Raw genomic sequence first — 25,178 nt, 5'->3', positions numbered from 1 at the left:
TGATGCAGGCGCAGATGTTGCACCCCCCCCACCCCTCTGCACAGGAAGCAATCCAATATTTTGATATTGCCATAAGGTGGCTGGAGACCCAAAATGTTGACTACGTAAAGCTCATGCAGTTGAGAAATCTGAGGGATTTTGCTCGGCAGCAGAGAAACCAAGGAGTAACACATACACACAAAAAATAACTGATTTTTTCAAAAAGTGAATTGATATTTGTCAAGCGTGGCACAAACGGCAAGTATTAAATTGTTCTAATTTACGTTGTTTTAAATTTGTAGACCAATTAAATACGTCTGTACTGATTAACCCTTGTTTTTTTTGTTTTCCATTTTACTTCTATCACATTCAAAAATATTTATCTATCGTTCGATCGACACTGTTTCTCGAAAAGAGTCGATCTTTTGTATATAAAAAAAACGTCTAATTTGGATCAAACAATAAAACTAGAATGTATCCAATTCAACATAAAAATTAGTGACGTAGTACACAATATGTGAAGTGGTACACATGTTAAGCGAACGGAAACCACGTGGAATAATGTTTTCGATGATCGCCTCAATATACTGTAATTTATCCTGAAATTAATGTTGTCCTATGAGGAAATAATAAAGTACACCGTTATGAAGAGATATTTATTAACATTTAATCTCAGAACGATTATAAAGTGAGTATTCAACAGTATAATCTGCCTACCCCCCCCCTTATTTCTTCGTTATGTCGTCAATCACTTTATTGGTTTTGGCTTATTCTATAGGTCCCTCGATAACTCGCGCCTCACTTATAGTGCGGTCGATGTTTCTGGACCCCGATGTGCGAGTTATCGAGGGAGTGGTGTATTTAGAATTGCTTCTCAGGAATCAGGCACTGCAGTTGAAATTGGTAAACAGGATAAAATGGGTTAATACCCATCTGTACCAGTTATTCATTGAAATACATCTTGATTGGTCTTCACTGGAATAAATTTATTCTGCAAATTTGATTCTGATTGGATTTTGAATATATCCTTAAAATTGACAATAGTTCAATATGGTTAAGTCCATGCTTGTAAACAGTTATCCTTATAGGACTGACTAAAACTCTAGTTGAAGTTGATGACCTCATCCCCAGATTGCCTAGCTGTATGAATTGACTAGGGTGGGTCATTGATGTCCTCCTTTTAGGTACCCATTATCTAATATTATCCAGGACAGACTACATACAACATATTAGGCTATACATGGCAGCCAGTATAACTGGTGGAGGAAGAATTCACTTAAAGACTGTTAAGAGCAACTGACCCACAGGAAGCTACAGGCAAGCTTTTTCACAACACCCACATTAGCTGAACTCACAGCTCGAACTCATGTGGAATGGCAGTGATTAGTAAATGTGACTGCTTTAAACTGCTCTAACACCTAGGGCCTTTGATATGTATATTTAATCTGTATTGTTTGCTGACTTTTCTCAATGATTATATGCTATGTATATCCATACACATACATTATTTTCAAATATTTGTGTGGAGTTTGGTAAGAACATCATTTTCTATTTATAAGTGCAGCAAAGGACACACTTCATACAACACTCTACTTAAAAATTGGTTTTGGAATGGAAAACAGTTTTATGGTTTTGCATTCATCACATCTTCTCTGACATTGTTGAATGCACAGCCATGAAACTTGATGAGTGAATTCTTCATAAGGAATGTAACTCACCATGAGCAGAAGTAGGTACAATGATCTACTTTTCACATTGCTATTTACATGCATTTGAAGAGCATGCAAGACAGCATTCTGCAGATCATATGTTAATAGAAAAATACGGCCTTCATACTTATTACTGCTATAATATTAATCATTAAATTCAAAGCTATTGTAGCAGTTTTCAAAGCTGTGGCTATTCTGATAGAGATTTAATGATCACATGGTCACACATTGTTAGCTTTATTCAGCTATCTCAATACAAACTGAATAATTTCAGCTTTCTTTCCTTGATGTTAACATCAACACATCATGCTGGTAATTAGAATGCACACATATTTGAGTCTGTATTCCTCAGATTCCTTCACTATTTTTGTATGTCTAAACTGTTGCTGTATTTATTAAAATTGATTGTGATTAAGTCAGTGATGTAAAAGATATCAAGTGGGTAATGATTTAATATTGAATTAAATGAGTTGAATAATGTTGAGCTCTTGTGAGCCTTGACTCTATATATATATATATATATATATATATATATATATATATATATATATATATATATATATATATATTGTCACAAGATGAAGCCGGGTTGGGACTGGATTAGTGAAGACACCCAAAGCAACTGCATTTATAAGATGTTTTTTTATAAACACAAATTAAATATTAACAAATCTGACACCGTTATAAACAAAAAGATAAGGAAAATTATAAAGTTCCTAACATGGAACTATCAGCAACGAGTAACTCTACGAAAAAACACAAACGTGAATTTAACAAATGGAATTTCAAACAAACATGAATTAAGTCCTATCACCAATCAACAAAATAAAAGTATATGATCTACTCCCCAATATAAACAAAGTCTTGGATGTATCGTTCATATAACGATATTGAAATGCATGTAAATTTGAATGTATCATTCACATAATGATATTGAAATGCATGTAAATTTGAATGTATCGTTCATATAACAATATTGAAATGCATGTAAATTTGCTCAGATAGCAATAGTGAAAATAACAGCGTGGAAAACATAATATATATAACTATTGTGGCATCTATTTGACGTCCAAGATGTAACTCCCATTCCACTCGCTCTCGTCAATGGTCAGAGAAGCGCCCACGCACAGTCCGCTTCTCTCAGTCTGAAGGATCCCTCGAGAGCCCTCACATTTAACACAGACCCAATGGTCGTGAAGCCCTGGTCCCTCACATCGAGAAAACCAGTACACCCTTGTGAACCAACATCACCAGACACAGTGTATATGTCACAAGAAACCACACAGAATTCTGTGACTCTACATCAAACCATGTATAAGGCAGCTAAAATGATAACAACTAAACCGTGTAGTACATATGACACAGTTAAGTACTTCTGCATTGATATATGTTGCGCATGCATGCACATGAATTAGTTACCCATTACATTAATCGTTCAATGCATGCAACGTATAATTAAATTCAATTTGTTCAGTTACAACAAATAGCTAACTCAAACCAGACTGTAGTATTTCTAATATGGCATTGTATAAACTAGGTATTGACTCTCTAGAATTTAGAATAAACTCTAAAACATCTAAAGTATGAAACAATTCTCTCATATAAAATGAATAGTAATAAAGAATACTTAAATTTCATTACCGCTACAGCTGGAAATTTGCTCCTGTAAAGGGGTTAGCTTCCTGATAAGACTTGTTGTAATGTAGTTTGATTATAGAGAATTTGCTCTATATGTATACTAGCTGCAACAGATATGCATAGCTAGGTACTTAGGTTTTTATGCTGCAGGCAGTTCGCACATGCAGCATGGTTTGAGTTTCGCTCAGTATTTTGAAATAACTAGAGCCAAAAAAATATACCACCCTCGGATAACGCTGTACATGGCAATGAAACCCGAGTACATTTTTGACAACATATACATATTGATATAACTCACACACAATTCTGTGACAGACATTGCACCTTTCATTTATTGTGTGTGAAAAACAGTCCCAGCAAAGTTGAACTAGTATTAACATTTAAATACAAACTATAAGTCAAAAAATAAGTGTCCTGCTTAATAAATAGAACATTTTATACAGACTAAATCATTTTTCAACCCAGAATGTCAAATGTGCATGCTGTCGAATTGTTTGATGAAGTACCACATTAGAATGCAGTAGACGATCCGTGTTTACGTAACCTAACATGTCACTTTCACAACATTGTTGTAATATTTATGTGAAAGAAGGTTTACAGGATTCAAACATTCCCATATTTATTTTAATATATTTGTGAATGGATATTTGCATTACTTGACTTGGAACAGCAGACTACAGAATATTTAAACAAATTTCATTTTGAGTCAGAATTGCAATTGCATGATATATTTACTACTGTGTAAATATGCAGTGGTTGGTTAAACTTCTGTGAGTTTGGAGACTGGTTTATGTCCACATTCTTCTGTGAACAGAGGTGAATTTATTTACTTCTGTAAGCTAACATTTAAACCATGCTTGTACGTAAGGTGGATTCCATGCTACAGGTTTACCTCCCCTTCCAACAGCACCCTAACTGGCATAGTAGTTAAAGCATCTGCCTTTGATGCGGGGGGTTGTGGGTTAGATCCCCAGCTGAGTCATACCAAAGACTTACAAAAATGGTACTAATAGCTGCCTCACTTGACGCTCAGCATTAAGAGGTAAGTGTTAGGACTTGTCAGCCTGGTGTCAGGATAATGTGACTGGGTGGGACATCATGCTACATGTCTGCAGCATGATGCCCGAGTGCTAGACATCACTATAAACTGCCACACTGCAGACATCATAGCAATATGACCGAAATTTTTTTAAAGCTATAAGGAGCTATCTTTTAGTAAAAGTACTGACATTCTCTAATCCTATTATACCTCAGTGCTGGCATGGCTATAACCAAAAATACTGGTTACAAGTCACAAATGCAACATACTTTATGAAAAATGGCAAACCTTTGGTAGATCTGTATTAGAAGATCTTGTTGTTTGCAAAACCTTTGGGCTGAATATTTGATCTGTTCCCAGCCTAGCCAGGGAATAACTATATAATCTATCAAGTTTAAATATCTCAAACTGTCATCACTTATTTAAATTCCATTATTAAAAACAATTCACTCTGGCCCAGTATAATAAAACAGTTCATCATATATATTGATGTAGGATAAGAAACATTCAGTGGTCAGAATTTTGCATCAAACACAGGGCACATCCTCATGTCTGTCTGACACAACATTCAGATCTTGAGGATGGAAGATTCCTGCCATATACTGAAGCATAATTCATTTTCTCATATATCTTGATTTTAAAAAATAAGGGCTTAAGTAAATATTGTGTATTGTTAATAGTGTTTTAGCTTTCAAAAAACAACTTGTTAAAAACTTCCTTACCCTAATATGGAGTGTAAAAAGATAGGTTTTCAAAGAAATACTCATTGTAAACTTTTAATGTTTGAACACATTTTAGCTTTCAGAGAACTTTGGTTGAAATTTGCTTTGGTAGTGGTAATACAAGCAACCCAGTTGTTTACTACCGGGGTATAAGTAGTTTGTTCAAATATATAAATATGAACAGGCTTTTATCCATAAAATTGAAATTGACAAAAAACAATGAAAAAAATAATGAAATACTGGTTGTATTCAATTCAACATTGATAGAGATTTGATTTATCCTTCAAAAATAATAATAAGAATAGTAAGTTTCATAACAACAGTATTTTCAACTTGAAATGGACTGTAGAAGCCATATATGTAGCTTGGTCAGCTAGTGCAAAATGTACATCTTGTACAGCACTTAAATTAACCACTTGTTTTAGTATGCAAATGTGTTACAGTTAATGTTTATGTTGATTACTGTGAAAGAATGTTCAAGAGATGATTTAAATTGGGAAGATTTTGCTACTTTGTGTGTACTGTGCTTGCAGTAGATGGTCATAATAGTGCACAAGTTAAAGTTCATGTTTGAGGAAGGATAGAGTTATTCTGCACAGGTGTTCCACAATGAGTTATATGAGAAATCATTGTTTTTCTACTGCTAAAAAGTCAAACATATTGCATAAACCTGAACCAAAACTTTGGTTCTAGATCACTTCAGGTTTGTTTTTGGTTTCTAAGATATAAACAATTGCACCAAACTTTTTTTCAGATCAACAAAACAAATGTAAATAGGACAGATGATGATACATACAACTACACTGTTATTTTTGCTGTGCAGCCTGAGGCGAATTACACATTTATGGTAAGTCTTTGGATTAATCATCAGTTATATGCCTATATAGCTTAATAAACTTTTCCTTATTCTTAGCAATTTAGAAACCATAACCCTCCCACCCCATCCTCCAAGAAAATATTATCTTCAGGTTATAGCTTTTTATGAAAGCAGGGAGCTATTGTATCTAGGATATTGCCTTTTGAACAAATGCTACCTCAGTATAATGCATAAAAATTACTATTGTTATAATGACATTTTAATCATGTATGACTTAATGCAATATATTTTTGCTAATGCTCAGGAGAACAGTGTAGACATAATAGTAATGAGTTATGTAAAATTGATGCTGCCATAATTTTTGTCTGTTTTCATACTCTTATATCCATGAACATCATAATTAAACATGTCATACTTTTTCTCCATCCTGATCACGTTTTCAACATAACATTCCACTACAGCTACTAAGAAATATGCCCAGAATGCACATGATCTTAAAACAAACACAATGTAAGGGTTTCATCCATCACTCTATCACAAACACTCACTTACAACAGCAAAGTCATTTTGTCATCATTTTTTTTTTTTGTATTCTAATTAGATTCATGAGATATGGATACAATGAGGCAACATGTGTACCATTTTATCTTCTAGGTTAGTTAAGTTAGAGTAGCAAGTATCATACATCATGTTGATTCTTTTTTGTAGTCCATTCCTCGAGTTTTTTGTAAACAGTCAGTATTTAAAAAAGATACAGATTTCTTTTTCTCTGTGTATAATTAATCTTACTATTTTTATTTTTCATGTTTAAAAGTGCATGATATACAGTAAATCAAGGAAATGAATTAGAACCCAATTCAAAGAAATCAGTTGTAATCTGCTTGTTATACAATCCTTTTGTCATCAATGATTTGGTATTAACTTCACTGAGAATTGTTGCATTTTAACCAGATTTGGTATGTAGCTTTATACGGATGGGATTTTATATCCAAGTAACCAAAAACATACACAGGAGAGTTATTATCATTGTGCAGCATTACTCAACCTAAGGTTATTACACATCACAGGTCATACACTAGGATCAAACTGGTATTCCAAAAAGCATTTGCCATACTTTTTTCATTAAAAAAGACTACCGTATTTCATGTTACATGTATTTTTTGTACATGAAAAAATAATTTTTAATTTCAATGTATGAAAAATTATATGTAAAATAAATAATTATCATTTTGTGGTAATTACCGTGTACAAAAAATAAAGGGATTGTACCTGACAGGGCCTTTGGAACACACGACACTTGACAACCTAACGTACAAAACTAATGTACAAAATCGGTCTCATTCTGCTCAACTCAAGAAAAGTTTGCTGTTATTATGAGAGAGAGAGAGAGATAGAGAGAGAGAGAGAGAAATAAGAAAATAATCGTTATTGTTCAGTTACCTGTCAGTTGTGTAATTCTTTATGTAAACACTGCAAGGGCACTATTATATTCCATTGGCATTTAAAACTTGAATAAATAAATCGTTTTGGTTGTAATTATGAGATCCATTGTCACTGTGCCACATGGCTATGCAGAGGTAATGTACATGCTAATTAAATACGCTTGACCTTTAGCTTGGTCTTTTCCAGTAAATACTGGATCAAAGACCAGATTCACCTCTACAGATCAAATTAAGGAGGCTCTACATAGGGAAATGAGGCTACCCATGGGGTATTGAAAATGTATATGACAAGTCCATTAGCTCAAGAAAAATATTAATTTACTGATACTTGTTCTGAAGCCATTTGAAAAAATGGCAAATGATTTTAAGAGAGAGAGTGAGAGAACAACAAAGCAACGTGTATATAAAAATATTTTTGTATTATAAACATAGCATGTTATTTTCAACGACATAATTTGTGATCCAACATTGGACGAATGCACAAAACAAATACAAAACATGATGCAATGAAACATTCGTAATTGTCAAGAGTTTTACAAGTCTTCCAGCTCAAAACCCTCAAACCATTCACATTCTTCGTCACTGGAAAGACTTTCCAATGGAGCTGCATTGTTATGTAGTGGTCCTCTCTACCATTTATTACATTTGAAAGACCAGTAACTTTGAAGCTACTGATTATCATGTCCTTTTTTTCTTTAATTCTTCACTGGCTTCAAAAGTCCAGTCAGTCATCTGCTACTTTGAAGGGGCTGGAATTTTTTTGGTTGCCTCCTCACCAGCTTCCCTGGTTGCAATATTTTTAGAAAATGGCCACGGAATGAATCATACACTAGGAGAGAGGGTGTGCGCTTTGTACTTTCCAAACTTCTTCAGTATAATTCAACATTAGGTTTCATCCATCCATGTTTTTTGTTGAACTTGGACGACAACTCCCTTTGGGATTATTAGATTTTTTAAGTTTCTTTTTCCCCGAAAGATTATCATGGGTGGCAACATGTCACCAGATGCCAGGCATGTCAATACACAAGTTCTGTGGCACTTGTCACTGCCGGTACCTCTAATACGCACCTCTCTCGTTCTGACTCTATCAATTATCTTCCCTGGAACCAAGTCGAAATACACTGGCATTTCGTTCATATTGCCAATTAAATGTTCATCAAATTCCTCATCCTCCGCATCTTTCTTATATTTCGGGTAAAGCAGTCTATTTTATCCTCTAGGTCTCGAGGTAGTTTTTGAGATATTGAAGTTCTACATCTCAGTGCAAGTCCATTTCGCTTGAAAAATCCATCAACCCATCCTTTTGAGCTCTGAAACTTTAGATTTTCCTCCTGAATAACTGCAGTAGCATAATCTTGTAACATCTCAGTTGTTACAGGCACGTGATGGTCCCGCATACAGAGTAACCAGGATAAAATTTCCTGCTCCTTCTCATGTGAATACGTCAAGGGTCGGCCGGCACCTGGGATAGATCCTTTCTTTGTCCTTTTAATATTTTTCGAAAAATCCATTTTCATCCAGCTTGATAATGTATTTGGTGCAGGGTGGTATTTTGCAACTATGGGCCTAATTCCATATAGTTTTGCCTCCTGAACAATTCTTATTTTATCGTTAATGTCCCATTTCATATACTTTCCTCTTACTGGTGATTTTGTTGTACCAGGAAACTGGCTTATATCCCTCATATCTTTGCTGTAGTCCAGCTTGTCTACTGCAGGCTCAGGAAATTTGTCAGCAACAATGGGTGCCTTTGCAACAGTATCTTTGGGTATGATGGCATTATCTGCTGCATCAATGTTTGATTTCTGCAGTTCAGCATCATCTTTTACATTGGTGATCTCGGTAACTGAAGTAACAGACAAGTGATGGGTTTCACCTTTGTCTTTTCTGAGCCGTCCAGGTCCAGTTTTCCACCTTTTGTTTGGTGGTTCAGTGCATTTAGGTGGTGGTGGGATAAAAGTCTCTCCCTTTGGCAGTGGTTTGAAGAAACTTTATAATGAAGCCATGTCCAAGCATGAATAGACCAAGATCTTTGAAGATATTAACTACCGGTATGTATAACTCGAACTTGCAGAGTCAGTGACTTTTGCATTTATGATTAAAAGTAACTGGGTTTTTATAGTTTTTTTACTGCATTACTATACTGAGCCAATAAGATTAATTGCCAAATGGTCTGTGGTCTTCACGTCTTCCTGTATTGAGATATTATTATTTTTACTGGATAAATAAACTCAAATGGCTTCTGAACTCGTTTTCAAATGCGCGCTTTGCTTTGTTACACCGACTGATGTAATCAAGAGTGCTCATTAACGACGCTGTCCAGCTGTTGATGAATAGCAGTATATGTTGTAATGACAACAACAGAACAAATACGTCAATCATTATATTTTCTTGCCGATACAAAAGACAAAGAAGGTCAATAAAATGAATGTGAATAGATTCTCAGTTAACAAAACAGTTGCCTTTCTGAGTAAGGTGAGCAACGGGCTTTCTACACACTTATAATTGGTGAATTCTTTGGAAATCTTTCTGTACATTTGAAACTTCAACACAGAAGGGACATTTTTCGGATTTCTTGGAATTATTGGAATTAAAGGACTTTTAGGAAACAAGAATTCATTCACCATGCTGTAAGTTAATTTAATTCTTTCACTTCTGTAATTTGAGAAATAAATTATTTTCAATTATGCAAAACTTGTTTATTTTGCTATTTCTTGCTGCATAGATTAAGACAATGGAGTCGTAACATGGTTTTGATGGCAAAAGTAAAACATCAGTGAGCAAAATTAACATAACGGTACATGTATTACTTACCCCGCCAGGATTCGTGTTTGGTGACACACTCCTTCTTCAAAATATCTCAACCAGTTGAAAATGAATTGACGACTTGTGCCTCAGTTAAGAACATGGCGAAAGTTAGTCATTACTCATAACTTGCTTAGCAAAACAATACTCTGGCCATTTGATGTACCTAAATCGAACTTTGGTATATTTTTGAATCCGTTTGAAATGGGAACCTGTCTTCAGTTTTAACAAATTGAAATAAAAATAATGGATAAATAAAAAATAAAAATACAACTAAAACAATGATTTTATCTCTTATTCTTAGCTGTAAAATTTAAAGGGCCATAATTTTTTTATCCCATTGGCAAAAGCAAATCTTCACAGAAGATCGTTGTATGTACAAAAAATAATAGGATGACCGAAAAAATATTAAATTTTGTGTACGAAAAAATATGATAGAATTAATTAATTAATTTTTTTATGGCTTGATGGTGTATGAAAAAATACATGAAATACGGTACCAAAAATGTCATACAAATTAGTGAAATTTTATCTTAAAAAAAATAGATGAAATAACTGGTTCATGTAAAGGTTGATAAAGAAAGGTACGTGCAAGTCTGATTTATCTCTTCAGATTAAAGTTGTGCTAAGAAAATAGTTTCAGTGTTATTTGTGTATATTGCTAAAAACCATGTATATTGATAAATATGTAATATTGTGTTTAAATTTATCTCTTAGCAATATTAACACATTATTATTCAAGATCACATTAGATAACTTGCAGTTTGTGTGAACAGCTTGTTTTGCATTTTAAAGTAATTATGTAAGGTCTATTAATTTCTGTAATAATATTTGAAGCAGGTCTACTGTGATGTTATTTCCTAAACCTAATTATCCACATAAGGGAAAGGGCTGCACATAGTGGTCTCTTTGTGCAGTTGCCAGATTTGCTTTTTTCCACTAGTTGCCGCCAGTGACAGGTTTGACTGTATTTAAGTTTTTAGAACTTTATTTTTAATCAGCATTATGTAGCCAGTATTGTGCTTATTTGTTCTTAAATACTACTACTGCTACTGCAGAATTCCAGATTATCATTTACGGAAGCTAAAACACCTGATTGCCTGTCCTAATTTGGTTCCACAGCATAACTTTATACTCCTGAGACATTGAATGAGCATCTTTTCTAGCATTCCATCATCTACAGGAGCTATTTCCCATGAGTGACCATTCTTCCATCTTTTGGTTTCCAGTTACATGTTCCTCTGTTCATGGTGCTGCTAGGCTTAAGCTAGAATCAGAATGAAACTACACTAAATTTTGAGCTGCTATTGTGAGTCATATTATGTAAAACTCCTTAAATTCACTGGCAGTAGAATATTTTATGATTGCACAGATTCTAAAACAGACTGTGCATTCATCTTGGGTGCATTTCTTTGCAAAAAAATATATCCTAATAATTCCAGTTATTATGAATTTACTGAAGTTTCTGCAATCTAATTGTATATAAATGGTTTTGTGATAATGATCAAGAATTTGTTTATATATTGGTAAATTCTGCTGACTACTTTTGATTCCCAGTTACTAGGTAATTTTATGTGAAATTTTTATCTGTACCAACATCTTGCAACATAATAATAAAAAGCCCCACTTACTCATTTCTGATTTCTGACCACAATGTACAATCCCATGATTGAAATCGCCTACTAAAACAGTGTAATTGCAGTCATTCCTGCATTTCATCACTCTCCCCTTTTGAAATGAAATCATATGGCATGCTTTACAAGCCAGTCTTGATGCCTTAGTGCTAGACATCACTATAAACTGCCACACTGTAGACATCGTAGTGATACGATAGAAAAATTATTAAAGCTACGTTAAAAATCCAAATCACACATACACACACTTTGTGAGTGATTAAGTAAAATTGGATAAATTAAACTAGACTTGCCAAGTCAAAGTTTGATTGAAATTTCAAGTGCCTTAGTGATCACATGAGTGATCAGTCTTGAGAGCAAAACAAATGGAAGCCTCAATGTCTTATTGGGTGGGAAGTGTTAAGGGTGGGCATGGGATCACAAAGGCACTTATTGGAGTTTGTGAATTTACATTCAAACTTTGGTTTGATAAGTCTAGTTTAATTTATCAATTTCATTTTCCCTCATAAGTGCCTCATGATCCCATAAGACTTCAGAGAGAGGCTTCCATTTATGGAATAGATTAACAACAACTGAAGAAAAAGAAGAAAACTTGTATGTTGGTATTAAACCAGATAACCCAAAGTTATATTGTACATTACATGAGCATTATAAAATTCTGGATGCTAACAAGACCTTTGTACTGAATTCAGTTGTATCTCTAACAGGCTTGTCAGAATTTCCTGAAAATACAGGCACTAGTCCAAGAAGCTGCCTTCAAGATTGTACCCAATTTTACCCTTTTAGCACAGGCCACAGAAACAGATGCATCCCTTGTGCTATAAGCCTGGACACCTGATGTTTCATTGACAGACTTTCTCATAACAGTCTTTATCCAGTTTGATATTGTGCCTTTAGCAACTTTTTTTGCAGAGATGGTGTGCCAATAAATAACTGTGTTTCATAATTTCTCAAAAGTTTGGTCTGTTGCAAATAACACTTTAAACAAGATATAACACACAAATTTTCATCATAAGGATATAATTCAGAAACAAAGGGCTGCACATGTTTAAGTGGTTTAGATTATTTCAGCAATGAAGGAATGTATATTTGTACACTGTTAACACCAAATTTAATGCTATTTGTCTGCATAAGGTCAAGCATCTGACACTTCTCTCCTGTTAACAAGGCAAGCAGCATGACTAACTTCATAGTAAGTTCCTGCAGCAACAATTGGCCATTGCCTTGTGAAGAGATAAAATAGTTTAAATGCAAGTTGTACATCCCACACAAATGAGTACATTAGACATAAAGACTTTGCAATGAACACCTCTCTCATAAATCTCTTTAAGTACAACATTCTTGCTTAGAGTGGATTTAGAAGTAAGACTGACTAATGATGAAATTTTATATCTAGCTGTATGTACAGAACTATAACCTAAACCTCTATCTACTAATTCAGTTAAAAAACTATAACAATAGTCACAGATAGGTCATGTGGATTAATCTTTGATTTGAAATAACATCCAATTTGGAGATGACCCCCAATACTGTTTTTTAGTTGATATTCTCCACGAATTGATGAGGAGTAAGGCCACCCTTTCTGATAATCCTTGATTTTTTATTGCTGTCCTGATAAGTGAAAAGTAACTCATCTTCAGTTTGTGGAGGGTGTCGTTGTTGTAGATTATGTATGAAGTATAGAATCTCTTGTGGACATGGCGGTAGAAAACAAGGACTGACTATAGCATGCAGGAGGCTCAGAAATCAGGGCTACATTGTCCATAGTGGTGCTACCAAAATAAGATCTGCTTCATCATGGGCCATTTTTTGCAGCACTGCTTCCAACAGGCTGAAAGTTGGAATCAACGATGATCACTGTAATTCCATTTTAAAGAAAAAAAATCAGCCGCTATATCTTTTGGGTCAGGTCTGTATGAAACATAACATAGAAGTTGGTGATCCAGCCTGGAAGCAAATAAATCCACATCTTTGTGCCCATACAAATTTAATGATGGTATTAAATTCTGTGGCACTTAACTTCATTCAGAATCCTCATTTATGTTTCTAGATAATCCATCTGCTTCACAATTTAGTGTTCCTGGCAAATGAGAACCATTTAACCAGATATTCCTAATTGCACAACACAGCCAGATATCACACAATAATTAATACAAATTAGAAATGCTGTCCCCCATTTTCTTTACATATGAAACTACTTCTGAGTTATCCATGTAGATGCGCACGTGCATATTCTTCACCTCCGAACAAACAGATTGTCATGTCAAAAAACACATTTTCAGTTCCAAGAAGTTAATATGATACAGTTTTTCCTCTTGATCCCAATGACCACCTGTTTCAGTTTTAGTTGTATGATTTACTCACCACCACCACCACCCAACCAGCAAACATTCAGTGATCAAGACAATCTGTGTTTGACCATGTGAGATCACTTTAAAACTGGAGTGCACATTAGATAACCACCAAGATGTACACTGTCTGCTTTCTGCCAAAAGTGACAAATAAGCATCAAAATCACCTTTATAGGTCTTTAATTAATCTTTCTCATGTTCTAGAACTTTATAATATAAAGGTGCATACTCTACACTTGGTTTCATAGCAATAAGCTTTCCCACAAGTTGAGCCAATTCATGAATAGTAATGTTCTGTTTCCACAGTATGTCATAACACAGAGCAATGAATGCTTTATCTGAAGTTAGTCTAACAGTCATTGTGACCGAGCCAAGCAAGAATCCCACAAAATTTATTTTCTGGGTAGGCTCAAACACAGATTTTTCAGGGTGAATTATTAATCCCAATCTATCTAGTGTACAAACTTTTTCCTTAATATTTGCCTACACTGATCATAAGATTCCCCCAACAAACAACTATCATCAATGTATGCCACATCTGAGAACCCTTTTCGTCTCAATGATGCAAAAGCTGGCTTCATTATCTTGGTGGAAACGCATGGTGCGGATGCAAAACAATTTGGCAAATAAGTAAATTCATATATATCCCCAAACCACAGAAAACACAATACTTCCTATGTTTCTGGGCAACAGGAACAAAGTAGTAGGCATCCTTTAAGTCAACCGATGCAAAGAAACAATTTTTTCTCCATGGCATTAACAGCTGCTTAAAAGCGTTCATTTTAAAATGTATCTTCACAACATTCGTCTTGTTTTAAATTCAAAATAAGTCTTACAGACCCATCATTTTTAGGTCAAATGAAAATATGTGAAACATACTGTCTAGGTGTGGAATTAACTTTTCGAATAATACCTTTTGCAAGAAAACTTTGAATTTCAGCATTTATTTGTTGCTCCTCAGTTACTGAAAATTTTATTTGGTTTGATATATATATTTGCAGAGGTCACTGTTCTAACTCTATTTCATAACCTTGCATAGTATTCACAATTTCCTGGTTGGAGATACTTCTCCTGCAATGGTTTAACATTGTGGTTTAACATTGAATGAAGGCCTTTATTGAGAACTTATTAATTTTTCGTCCACATTGGGGCCTGCTTTTTGGTGTTCTAGTAAAAAAGCTTCCAACTCTGCAAACAAATCATCATCATAGCTTGCATTGACCTTGGCGGAATCTATTTCTGGCTTAATATGCCCTGCAACATTCACATCCGAGGCAATGTCCTCTTCTTTGTGCATAGAGTCCAAATCCTTTTCAAAATGACCGATGTGTGCTGATCTTGAAGAAACCACAGCTGATGTGCTTGACATTTGGGTTTTACTAACACCACTCGCCATGATCTCTTCCATTTTTCTTCATGTGCACATGCATTTTGGACACAACATCTGCATTTTGTGCCCACAACTGACATTGCATGGCCAATTCTTTATCCAGGGTAGTGATATTGGTGGTTTGGGTGGCAATCATGTGACTTGCGCCAATAGCAGACAATGACGTCACATATTCTTGTTGTAATGGATGACCTGGTTTAGCTTTTTCCAGCTACCCAGCATGTTTTTCGCTAGGCCTCACATCAATGGATCATTTCCTCATCAAACCCATTCCTGAAAATGTACTTACATCATCTGTATCGCTTTCCTTGCATTTCTGACAATTTCTGAGTATTTCACTCATTAAGCCAGTCCCCTCTGGGTTCTGTCTTGGGTGGTTTGCACCCTCCATTGTCTTAAAAGTTGAAGTGCAGTGAAAACTCCTGAAAGTAGGGAAAATACCTGCAACACTTTGCTTCTGCAAAGTTGCAACCCAATTTATGGAAATTACTGCTCCTGAATGCACAGAACCAATGACTGCAACACTTCTTCTGAAATCGTAAATTACGCTCTTATTTTTTATGTTTTCTTCTTTAAGACTGCACCCAAACTGATACTTCTATGCAACCATTATTCTGATCAGCCACGTGACCAGTGTCATCTCATGGGATTGGGATCACGAGGCACTTGTGGGAGAAGTGAAATAACAGATCAATAAATACGCAACCATGATAATTTAACACTATAATAATACTGTCCAAAGTAATAACAGCAATAAAATCTTATTGCTTGTGTTCTGTATATTCATTCATTTATGTGTATTTCATTCTAACTAACATCCTCAGTAAAAACCTACATTTGATGGCAGATGAAGGCTAATGTTATTTCTTTTGCCATGTTTCCAGCTTTCAGAGTTACCCTTATCAAAATTAGGATACTAAGGAAGTTTTATTTAGAACTTATTTTATATCATATTTATAATAATAATAATAAATTCTATAGCAATAACATCAATAATCAGAAAATTATCACACATACACAATCTTGTTTTGTTCAGAGTGCTGTATGAATGATTCAAGAAAATGTTCACCATTTCCTCTTTGAATGTAAGAAGTCAATCATGCAGAAATTGACCAATTCCCAACTTCATATACATACAACCAGCTGTTTGACTTAAGCATTATTTATTCAACTTTACAATAAACAGTTTCCCACTCTCAAACTAAGCTCTTATTTATTTATTACATACATACCAATGTATTAACATCTTGGATGCTAAGCTTGTCTGTATGCTGTTATGTTAATTGAAAGCATGTCACCTGAGCTTGTCTTACTATATAACATGTGCAAATTCAAACTGTTAAACTTTAACCAGTTTTCACAAAACTTTCACTTAAAACCCAAACTATTTTCCAATAACTTGGTAAAGTTTTCAAAAGAAATTGATTAGAAAACAAAATGCAGTGCAGATTAGCAGGCACTGATTTGGTGATTTGTCAGTTAGCACTAAAATGATCTCACAGCTATGTTATTGTTCTTGCAGGGAATTAGAGAGCAATTTTGTTCAGTCAGAAATTAAATGAAGCCATAGCAAGCACATATTACATTGATAAGTGAACACTGCTATTCAAGACTTCTAATTACTTTTTTTTATTATGTCCAGGCAGCATCGAAAGTATGGGCATATCATTTTGCAGCTATATATCCATTCATCTATAAGTCTGGACATCTGTACATATGTTCTTTAGTACTGAATCCATTGTAGCATTATAGCATAAAAATTAGTCAGCTTAAAGACATTTGCATACTTTATTATACTTTAATTATATTAGATATTTAGGTTATTACAGAATCTATTTATATTGAACAAAATCTTTATAGCACTTTATGCATAAAAATTGTTTTTCATTATGTAAGGTCACAGAGATTAAATGCCAGAATGTATGAAGCCAGTGACAGCAATGGAACACAACGAATTTGAAAACACATTAGACATTGTTCTTTTATATTTGAAGGCATTAAATTTGAAACAATTAGTAATTGATATCATGGAGCAATTTTTTTTATTTTCCTCTTTTGGACCGCTCCCTTGGCCTTAGTGGTTAGAGCATCTGCCTTCCAACCCCAGCCAAGTCATGCCAAAGAGGTATTAAAACGATACTAACAGCTGCCTTGCTGTTTTATGAGCCAGGACATCACACCAGTAAATTTACATAGTTTGATCAGTAGATTGGCTTCAGAACCAGTAGTCAGTTTTATCAGCATGAAAATTACAATCTTTTTAAGTGGTCAGAAAATAAGACAGAGATATTTTAAAAAGATAATATGTATATAAAGCGTTAACAGTGTTTCAGTCATATCACTATGATGTCTGCAGTGTGACAGTTTATAGTGATGTATAGCACTGGGGCATCATGCCACAGATATGTAGCATGATGTCCCACCCAGTCACGCTATCAGCATTAAGAAGTTAGTGTTAGGACTGGTCACCCTGGTGTCAGGATAATGTGACTGGGTGGGACATGATGCTACATGTCTGCAGCATGATGCCCCAGTGCTAGACATCACTTTATACTGCCACACTGCAGACATCATAGTGATATGTCTGGAAAATTGTGAAAGCTTTATTAAAAATCTAAATCACACACACACTTTTAACACCTCATAATACATCCCACATTTGGCCTTAAACTCTCCAGATTACAGCATTAAGATAATCAAATAACAACTTCATGTATACACATGTTATCCTTCTTAATAATGCTGATTACCATATTTACCATATATATTGGGACACAATAAAATAATTACTTTTTTTTCCTGTCCCTGAACTTATGGTGAAACTTTTTTCACCTTGGTTATATGTCCCAAGACTTAAAGAAACAAAATAAATTTGTATTTAATTTGCGCCCCCCCCCAACACACACACGCACTCACTGCACGTTGCAATAAAATAGATAAACAAAATGCTTATTTGATAATAAAATAAAATAAACTAACTTTATATTGTTATCGTTTATTCCTTTTTTTCATCATGAGCATTAAAGAATAAAACATATCCATGAACTCTGTATGTGTAGCGTAGGCTTCCATACTGTAGCATGTATTGCTTATGTCCAATAACACATGACACATAGTTCATTGACATGAACATTGAGAAACAAATCATGTATGGTTATACTCAAAGGTTTGAATATGTTATTGTACTGAAAACTGGATCCAACAAAATCGCATACAAGTGGGAAATAATCAGCTGATCGCTTGAAGTCAACTGCCATTCACTCATGACATGGTATTAGGTGCAAAATAGCCAAGACTGAATTATATCCTTTATATGTGGGCTTCTGTCGAGCTCCCGGCTATTTTAGCTGGTACACTTTTGAGAAGTCCTCCCCATTATATCCAAGTTAACTATATGACAGTATCTTGCAAATAAAAATCACTATTTGAAAATGCATACAGTTGAGTGCAAGTGACAAAGTGTTCACTAGCATGGGTTACAAAAAGAATCATTAAAGCAAGTTATTGCTGTCTATACTATTTACCCACAAACATCAATTCCTGTTTGTATTAATTATGACTAGAGATGCCAAGCAAATAGAAGCCCTGGTGGTGAATAAACACAACTTGCAGTGAGCAGTAAACTCATTGTTTAAACTTAACAACAGGACATCAAAGACAAAGGTTACTTTTACTACAAAGGAAGCTGACCTCAGAACCTCACTTTGAATACTTTGAATTGTTTTTATTTTTTTTAAAGGATATTAATACAAAGGTTATTTTATTACAAAGCAAGCCGACTTTGGACTCTTTAAGTGTGCCAATGTTTTTTCTTTTAATATACAAAGTCGGCGGAGATAACTTTGGTTCCTTTTCACCAGTATTCATGGGAATTTTGAAAATAAATTGAAACTATGGAACAATTTTAAAGTGACACAATATAGTGTTTCATGCATGGACATCGACGACCAGCATCACCCAGAAGATTTGAAAAAAAATTGATTTGTGAAGACCAGAAGAGAAGATGATTTTGCAGACAATATGATCATTAACATGGATGAAATTCTAGCATACTTTGATCTCTTTCCTGGATGGACTGACAATAAGATCGGGTTTAAAAGAGAATTAGCTTGACTGGTGCAGTTTTTAAAAAATCTGACTTTAGTCCTTGCAGTTTCTGTTTCAGGTGATGTGTTGCCTAATAATTTTTCATGCCATCAGAAAGCAAAAAAATATTCATGCACCGAAAGAATGGATCATACATATGCAGGAGAAGGGTTGTGTTGATGAAATGATGATGCTGTTGATTAAAAAGTTTTATCTCAAGTACACAGTTTTATATTTTTTAGAGTTCATTTTCTGAGATGTAATTTTCAAATGATTAAATAGGTGTCTGCCAACTTACGACTTGAAAAGACAATGTGTCCCAGATGAAAAAATTACTTAAAAATTTAATTTACAGTGTCCTAACAAATACGGTGTACCAACCTATATGGTAAGTGTCATTGCACTAGTATAGCATTTCTTTTGTCCAGTAGACTGCAGGTTCCCACTGGTTTCTGCATTGTGGATATGGAATGTGGAAAAATTCCAGTGGAAGGTTGTCAAATACTCCAAGTCCATTATTTTTTAAAAGTGGCAGTTATTAATTATGAAATTGTATGTGTTGTAGATGGCCTTTAAAAGTGTATTTTGTCTTATCACTTGTAGAATCATGTGTACTGTATATTTATAGTTACCTTATCACATGACAAAAATCAAATTTACTGGGTTAAATAGTGGGTTTGTCTGCAAAAAATGTATATTTATAACAAGTGCCACAACCCACACAAAACCTACCAATGCAAGCGATTTTATCTTATGAAATTTATTTATTATCCCCACAAATACAAAATGCAGGGATGTTGTGATAAGTAAATGTGTGTTTAATGTGTTTTAACTCATTCTACACCATTAGTGCAAGACGCATGAAACTTGGGTCAACAATAGCCCTGTGGGGTAGATTGTGCCAACACTTAGACATTTTTTTCAATATCCCAAAGGTTGGGCTAGTGTTACAGGGATAATTTTAGGCAAATTTCCAGTAACTCCAGAGTTTTGTCCACATATTCTTGAATAAATGTGATCTATGACCCAAGGGTCAACATTCTTTTAAGTGATATTTCACCACCCCTTGTGACATAGCCCCTGAGTTGTAAAGCAAAACATATTAAGATCCCACCTATGAAAAGATATATTCCTACATGCAGCAAACATTGACCATAGGGTCAGTCCCTACCACCATAGACTTAACCCATGGATCATAACCTGATAACCATTGAGATCCATACATTATAACTATATTTACCTTTTATTGAAATAAAAATAAAATGTCTTGTAATACTATTAATGATTCTAGACTTTAGGTTGTAACTTGGAGGCTGTTATTAAAATCTAACCTATAATCTTATGTACAATTACTGAGCATGAAAAACAAAAGCACATAAACCAACAGCCTTTTCCCCCTTGCATACTTACCCACTGGGTTCTACCCTAGAAGTTCAAACTTCATTATGGTCAAAACAGCGAAGCACAGGGATAAAGTATTTGTCTTGAAAACACATCATTCTAGCTTTTTTTTAAATATTTTTTGTGTACTATTTATTTCTAAGTGAGATTTTTTTTTACATCAGAGATATAAAGTTTTGCATCATTTTATATTTTACTTCATTTATTATCCTGCATGTTAATTAGCATGACAGTCAAAGGGGAATGCACATTCATACCCTAGGTAGCACACACTATTGCAACTGACATCAAAGATGATGACAGCTCTTTATTTCTCATATTGACATAATGACCTTTTATTTTACAAAATTTTATTTCCAGATCCTTCCTTGATCTTTGCTAGATTATACATCCCCCTCAGAAGAATGCATGTAGTTATATTCTCAGTATAATTTCAGTTTCATGTAGCAAATACTGTTGATTTTTCCTTTAAACATATTCATTTGTCCTTACCACTAAATAGTCAATCTGCTGGTAAAAGTTACATTTAGGAAATACTTTACACTGATGTCAGACAAATATTTTGATAGTAGGCAATGTATTTTCATAAATCCACTAGCATTGCATGTTGGTTTCATAGATTCATGTCACACTCCCTGAATTGCTGCAGTTTGCCTTTAGATGGAATCAAGATCATATTACCTAGCTACTTGAATGTACATATCCCATAACCTCTTCTGATTCTGTTATTGATGTATTCAGTTTATAATAGCTATCTCAATATAGAAGAATCTATGTTCCATGACAGATCTAATAAAGCATTTCAGCTTTGATAATCCACCAGTTTTGAGTATATCAACATAATCTGACTAAACCATTCCTAACTAGTATTCTTGAGCTTGTCTATTAAGTAAATAACATTTCAGATAAATACAATTCGTTGTTGATAACCTGTTTGATGATTGAGCCAGCCATTAGAGCAGTTGTTTCATTTCTTAAACAATTTTTAACTTTTTGAACAGAGTTTTATGACCATGATTTTGTTATCAAGATCAAGAAAAAACACTTGAGGAAGGCATAATTAGATTTATACCTACAAGACCAGATTGAAAACTGTTTCAGGACTAGGACTTTTTAGATTAAAACCTTGAGTGCTAAGCTAAAAGGAAATTGAGTTAGATACATTAAATTATACAAGCATCTTTGTATGCATGAGCAGATAACCTGGGATTTTTATGCCACTAGAGCAAGTTTTCAAATTCTTCTAAATTTTTTTAATTATTAGGTATAGACTTTCATGGGCACATATGTGTACTGTCTGTCTTATAAACACAAATTTGTGTGAATTTAAAATTTTGGTGACTCATATATACCTCACTTTGCAGTTACGTTTTTGGTAAAATTACTTAAGCAGACTCTTTTGTTGCCTCCAGGTGAGAGCTGAAACTGGAAATCTGATGGGAAATGACAGTTTCAGAGAATATTTAGCACCACCAGGACGTAAGTATTCTGATACTTTTTTGAAGTCCTTTGTAAAAAAAAATTAAGCATGGAACAAGGATGAAGAAATTATTTAATTTAGAGGTTGTGTCAGATTTTTAACAAAAATACAAGTATATTATTAGCAGAATATTTATGAACTTAAAGTAAAGTTTTCAAAAATGAAGTGCTGCAGGCCTAAAATTTTCTTGTTCAATTTTAAATTGCTCTAATTTACAGTGTCTTGTGCAACAGAAAGCTTAACACCAGTGAGGCTTTACTGTATGGAGACCTAAGGGATAAAATCATTCTCTCCATTATAAGAATCATAAGAACAGTACAGTTGTCTGTTAAATAAAGTGTTGTTAAGGTAGATTTTACTTTATTTTATATCAAGAAAATAAAAATGAATTTTATTGAGTTTTTTATTTCATCAAACAGGGCTACTAGAATTCAAGTTTTATGTCAGCATGCTAAAAATGCTAAAATATTGAAATGTTTTGAAATATAAGAAAATTCTTCTTAAAGAAGTATGTAAATATCAAAGTATGAGATGTCTTACATATGGCCCATGACAATTTTTTTGCATATCTCATTTCACCCAAGAGTCAAAGATGTAAAGAAGCATAATAAATCACAAAAGTGGCAGGGTCAGCATCTTATTGTACAGCGATGCTATCAATAAATACTTGCCTCAGTTTTGTAAAATGTAGATGGCCTTATCAACAAATATGGGTTTATCACTGGATAAATATTTTCTTGATGCAATTTATGTTGAGCCTTATTAGTGGGAGAGCAAGAGATAACTGCAGGTTCTTCTCTGGCACCAGCTGCATCAACATTTTATCAAGTATTGGCTTAAATTTTTCATTTGTATGTATCCCTTGATGGATTTTTATCATAGTTGGTATGAATCTATATAAGGCTAAGGCAGCTTCTGTGCTGTACTTTCTTGACCTTATGACTTTTTGGTAAAGGTGACAATCATGGAAGATTTGCATCAGAGCTTTGGTTAAAGTTGTTCAATGTTTATATCTCCTAAATCCCTGGATTCTGTTAATAATTGGGGTGAGTCAATATAAAGTAAAGGCAATTAATTTTGTGACACTTTCTTGCCACTTTCACCTTGGATCGAAGGTCACATAGAAAATTTGTGTTCAGATTTTCATCAACGTTTTCATTTGTTTCTAGTTTATAAACTCTTTGATAGATTCTGTTAATACTTGGATGAATATTATTAGGCAAGATTATTCATTCTGCAACATGCTTGCCAAACCTTTTGGCCTTGGGGTCAAATCCCATATTCTACAACTACGGTTCAGTCCTGCAAACTCTGATTTTCTGTGTTCAATGCTACAATCAAAATTCACACTCTTTGTTTGGAAAAGAAAAGTCTCATGTATTGTTATATGTACATTAGAAGATATACTAGTCTGAATATCACATTTCATGATTTTCCAAACCATGGCAGCACTTGGTAATATGATTTGTATTATTCAAGAACATTTTAGTCTTTAACTATTTGGATTCAAAGATGGAAGTATCTGCTGAATTTCTGGCTTTAATGGTTACACTCATTTGTTCTAGAAATCATATGTGCAACAGATGCAATACATATACAGAAAGTAATGTAAGATTCTTTAGTGATATTAGACCACTCTGATATGAAATAATTTTCATCTACACAGAATGCAACAGCTTTATCAACTGATTTTGTTTTCTGCCACTAGAAAAGTATGTACCCTGAGATAGCTTTGCTGCAGTAGCAAAGTTTGTTGCAACAAAATGCCTTTTTACAGTACCTGATTTTTACGGTTCTTTACAATAGATCAGAATCATCCCAACCAGGAGAGGTTGTAACACAAAACTTGTATAAACTCATGCATTAATCAACAATTTTTAGTTCTTGAAAGCTGATTCATTATGTATTTTTCTTTCCAGCACCTGTCAATATAGAAAAGGAAGGAGTTGCTGTGGTTCCAGCCGACAAGGTTTCAGCTAATTCAAAAACATCTTTTCGTGTAGAAATCAATGGGAATTTCTTTCTAAATACCAAAAATGGAGCAGTTAAAGATAAAGGTCTGATTTGCTGCAAGGACCCAATCTGCAAGTATGGTAAGCCGAAGTAACTGTAATTTGATTTTTTTTTTAAATGTAAGACAGAACATGTCAGGTATTTTTCCTACACCAATAGCATGCTCACTGAAATGACTTAGTTATCGTTGCTTTCCAAGTTGCCTTAATGATAGTTTTGTTTCAAAAGCAAATTGTGTAAGTACTTACATACAGTACATGAATACATACTTGTGTTTTTTGGAAAATCCATGTTCACACGATGGTCATTAATCCTTTTCATGATCTGTCTGTCTTGGACATGACATCATGGTCATCATGGATTGCCCACGTCATGGCTTGTAGTGAATGGATAAGACATTACTGCTCCAGTTAACAGTCACAGCAATATAATTATGCAATCATGGGCATCCACTACCATGCATGGAATTTACCTGTTGGATCAGCTTCAGTACATGGTGTAAGTTACTGTTTTTAAGTTGTAAGCAATGCCATTTAATATTCAAAGACTCGCCCACTAAAACACAATAACATACATGCATTATGAGAAGTGAAAGATTTTTGAGCAAAGAATGCTGAAACATTTTAGGTATTTCACAAAATATACAAATTTTAATTATAGTGTTTTAATATG

At 34.1% G+C, this 25,178-nt stretch overlaps 1 protein-coding gene across 1 annotated transcript in view; it reads left to right on the top strand.

The window, feature by feature from the left end:
* Positions 1–25,178, top strand: part of LOC149786441 (tyrosine-protein phosphatase 10D-like) — a 198,197-nt gene that overhangs the window by 86,930 nt on the left and 86,089 nt on the right. The window contains exons 17-19 of the mRNA XM_089976886.1: positions 5,842–5,934; positions 22,426–22,492; positions 24,413–24,586. Coding sequence (XP_089833012.1) covers positions 5,842–5,934; positions 22,426–22,492; positions 24,413–24,586 — 334 coding nt within the window. The remainder of the gene's footprint in view (positions 1–5,841; positions 5,935–22,425; positions 22,493–24,412; positions 24,587–25,178) is intronic.

This window comes from Sinohyriopsis cumingii, chromosome 12 (assembly GCF_028554795.1).
Source record: "Sinohyriopsis cumingii isolate HCF-2022 chromosome 12, ASM2855479v2, whole genome shotgun sequence".
In the NCBI taxonomy this organism is placed as follows: Eukaryota; Metazoa; Mollusca; class Bivalvia; order Unionida; family Unionidae; genus Sinohyriopsis; species Sinohyriopsis cumingii.
The sequence above is the reverse complement of the archived record's forward strand: the minus strand, read 5'-3'. Positions and strand labels throughout refer to the sequence as shown.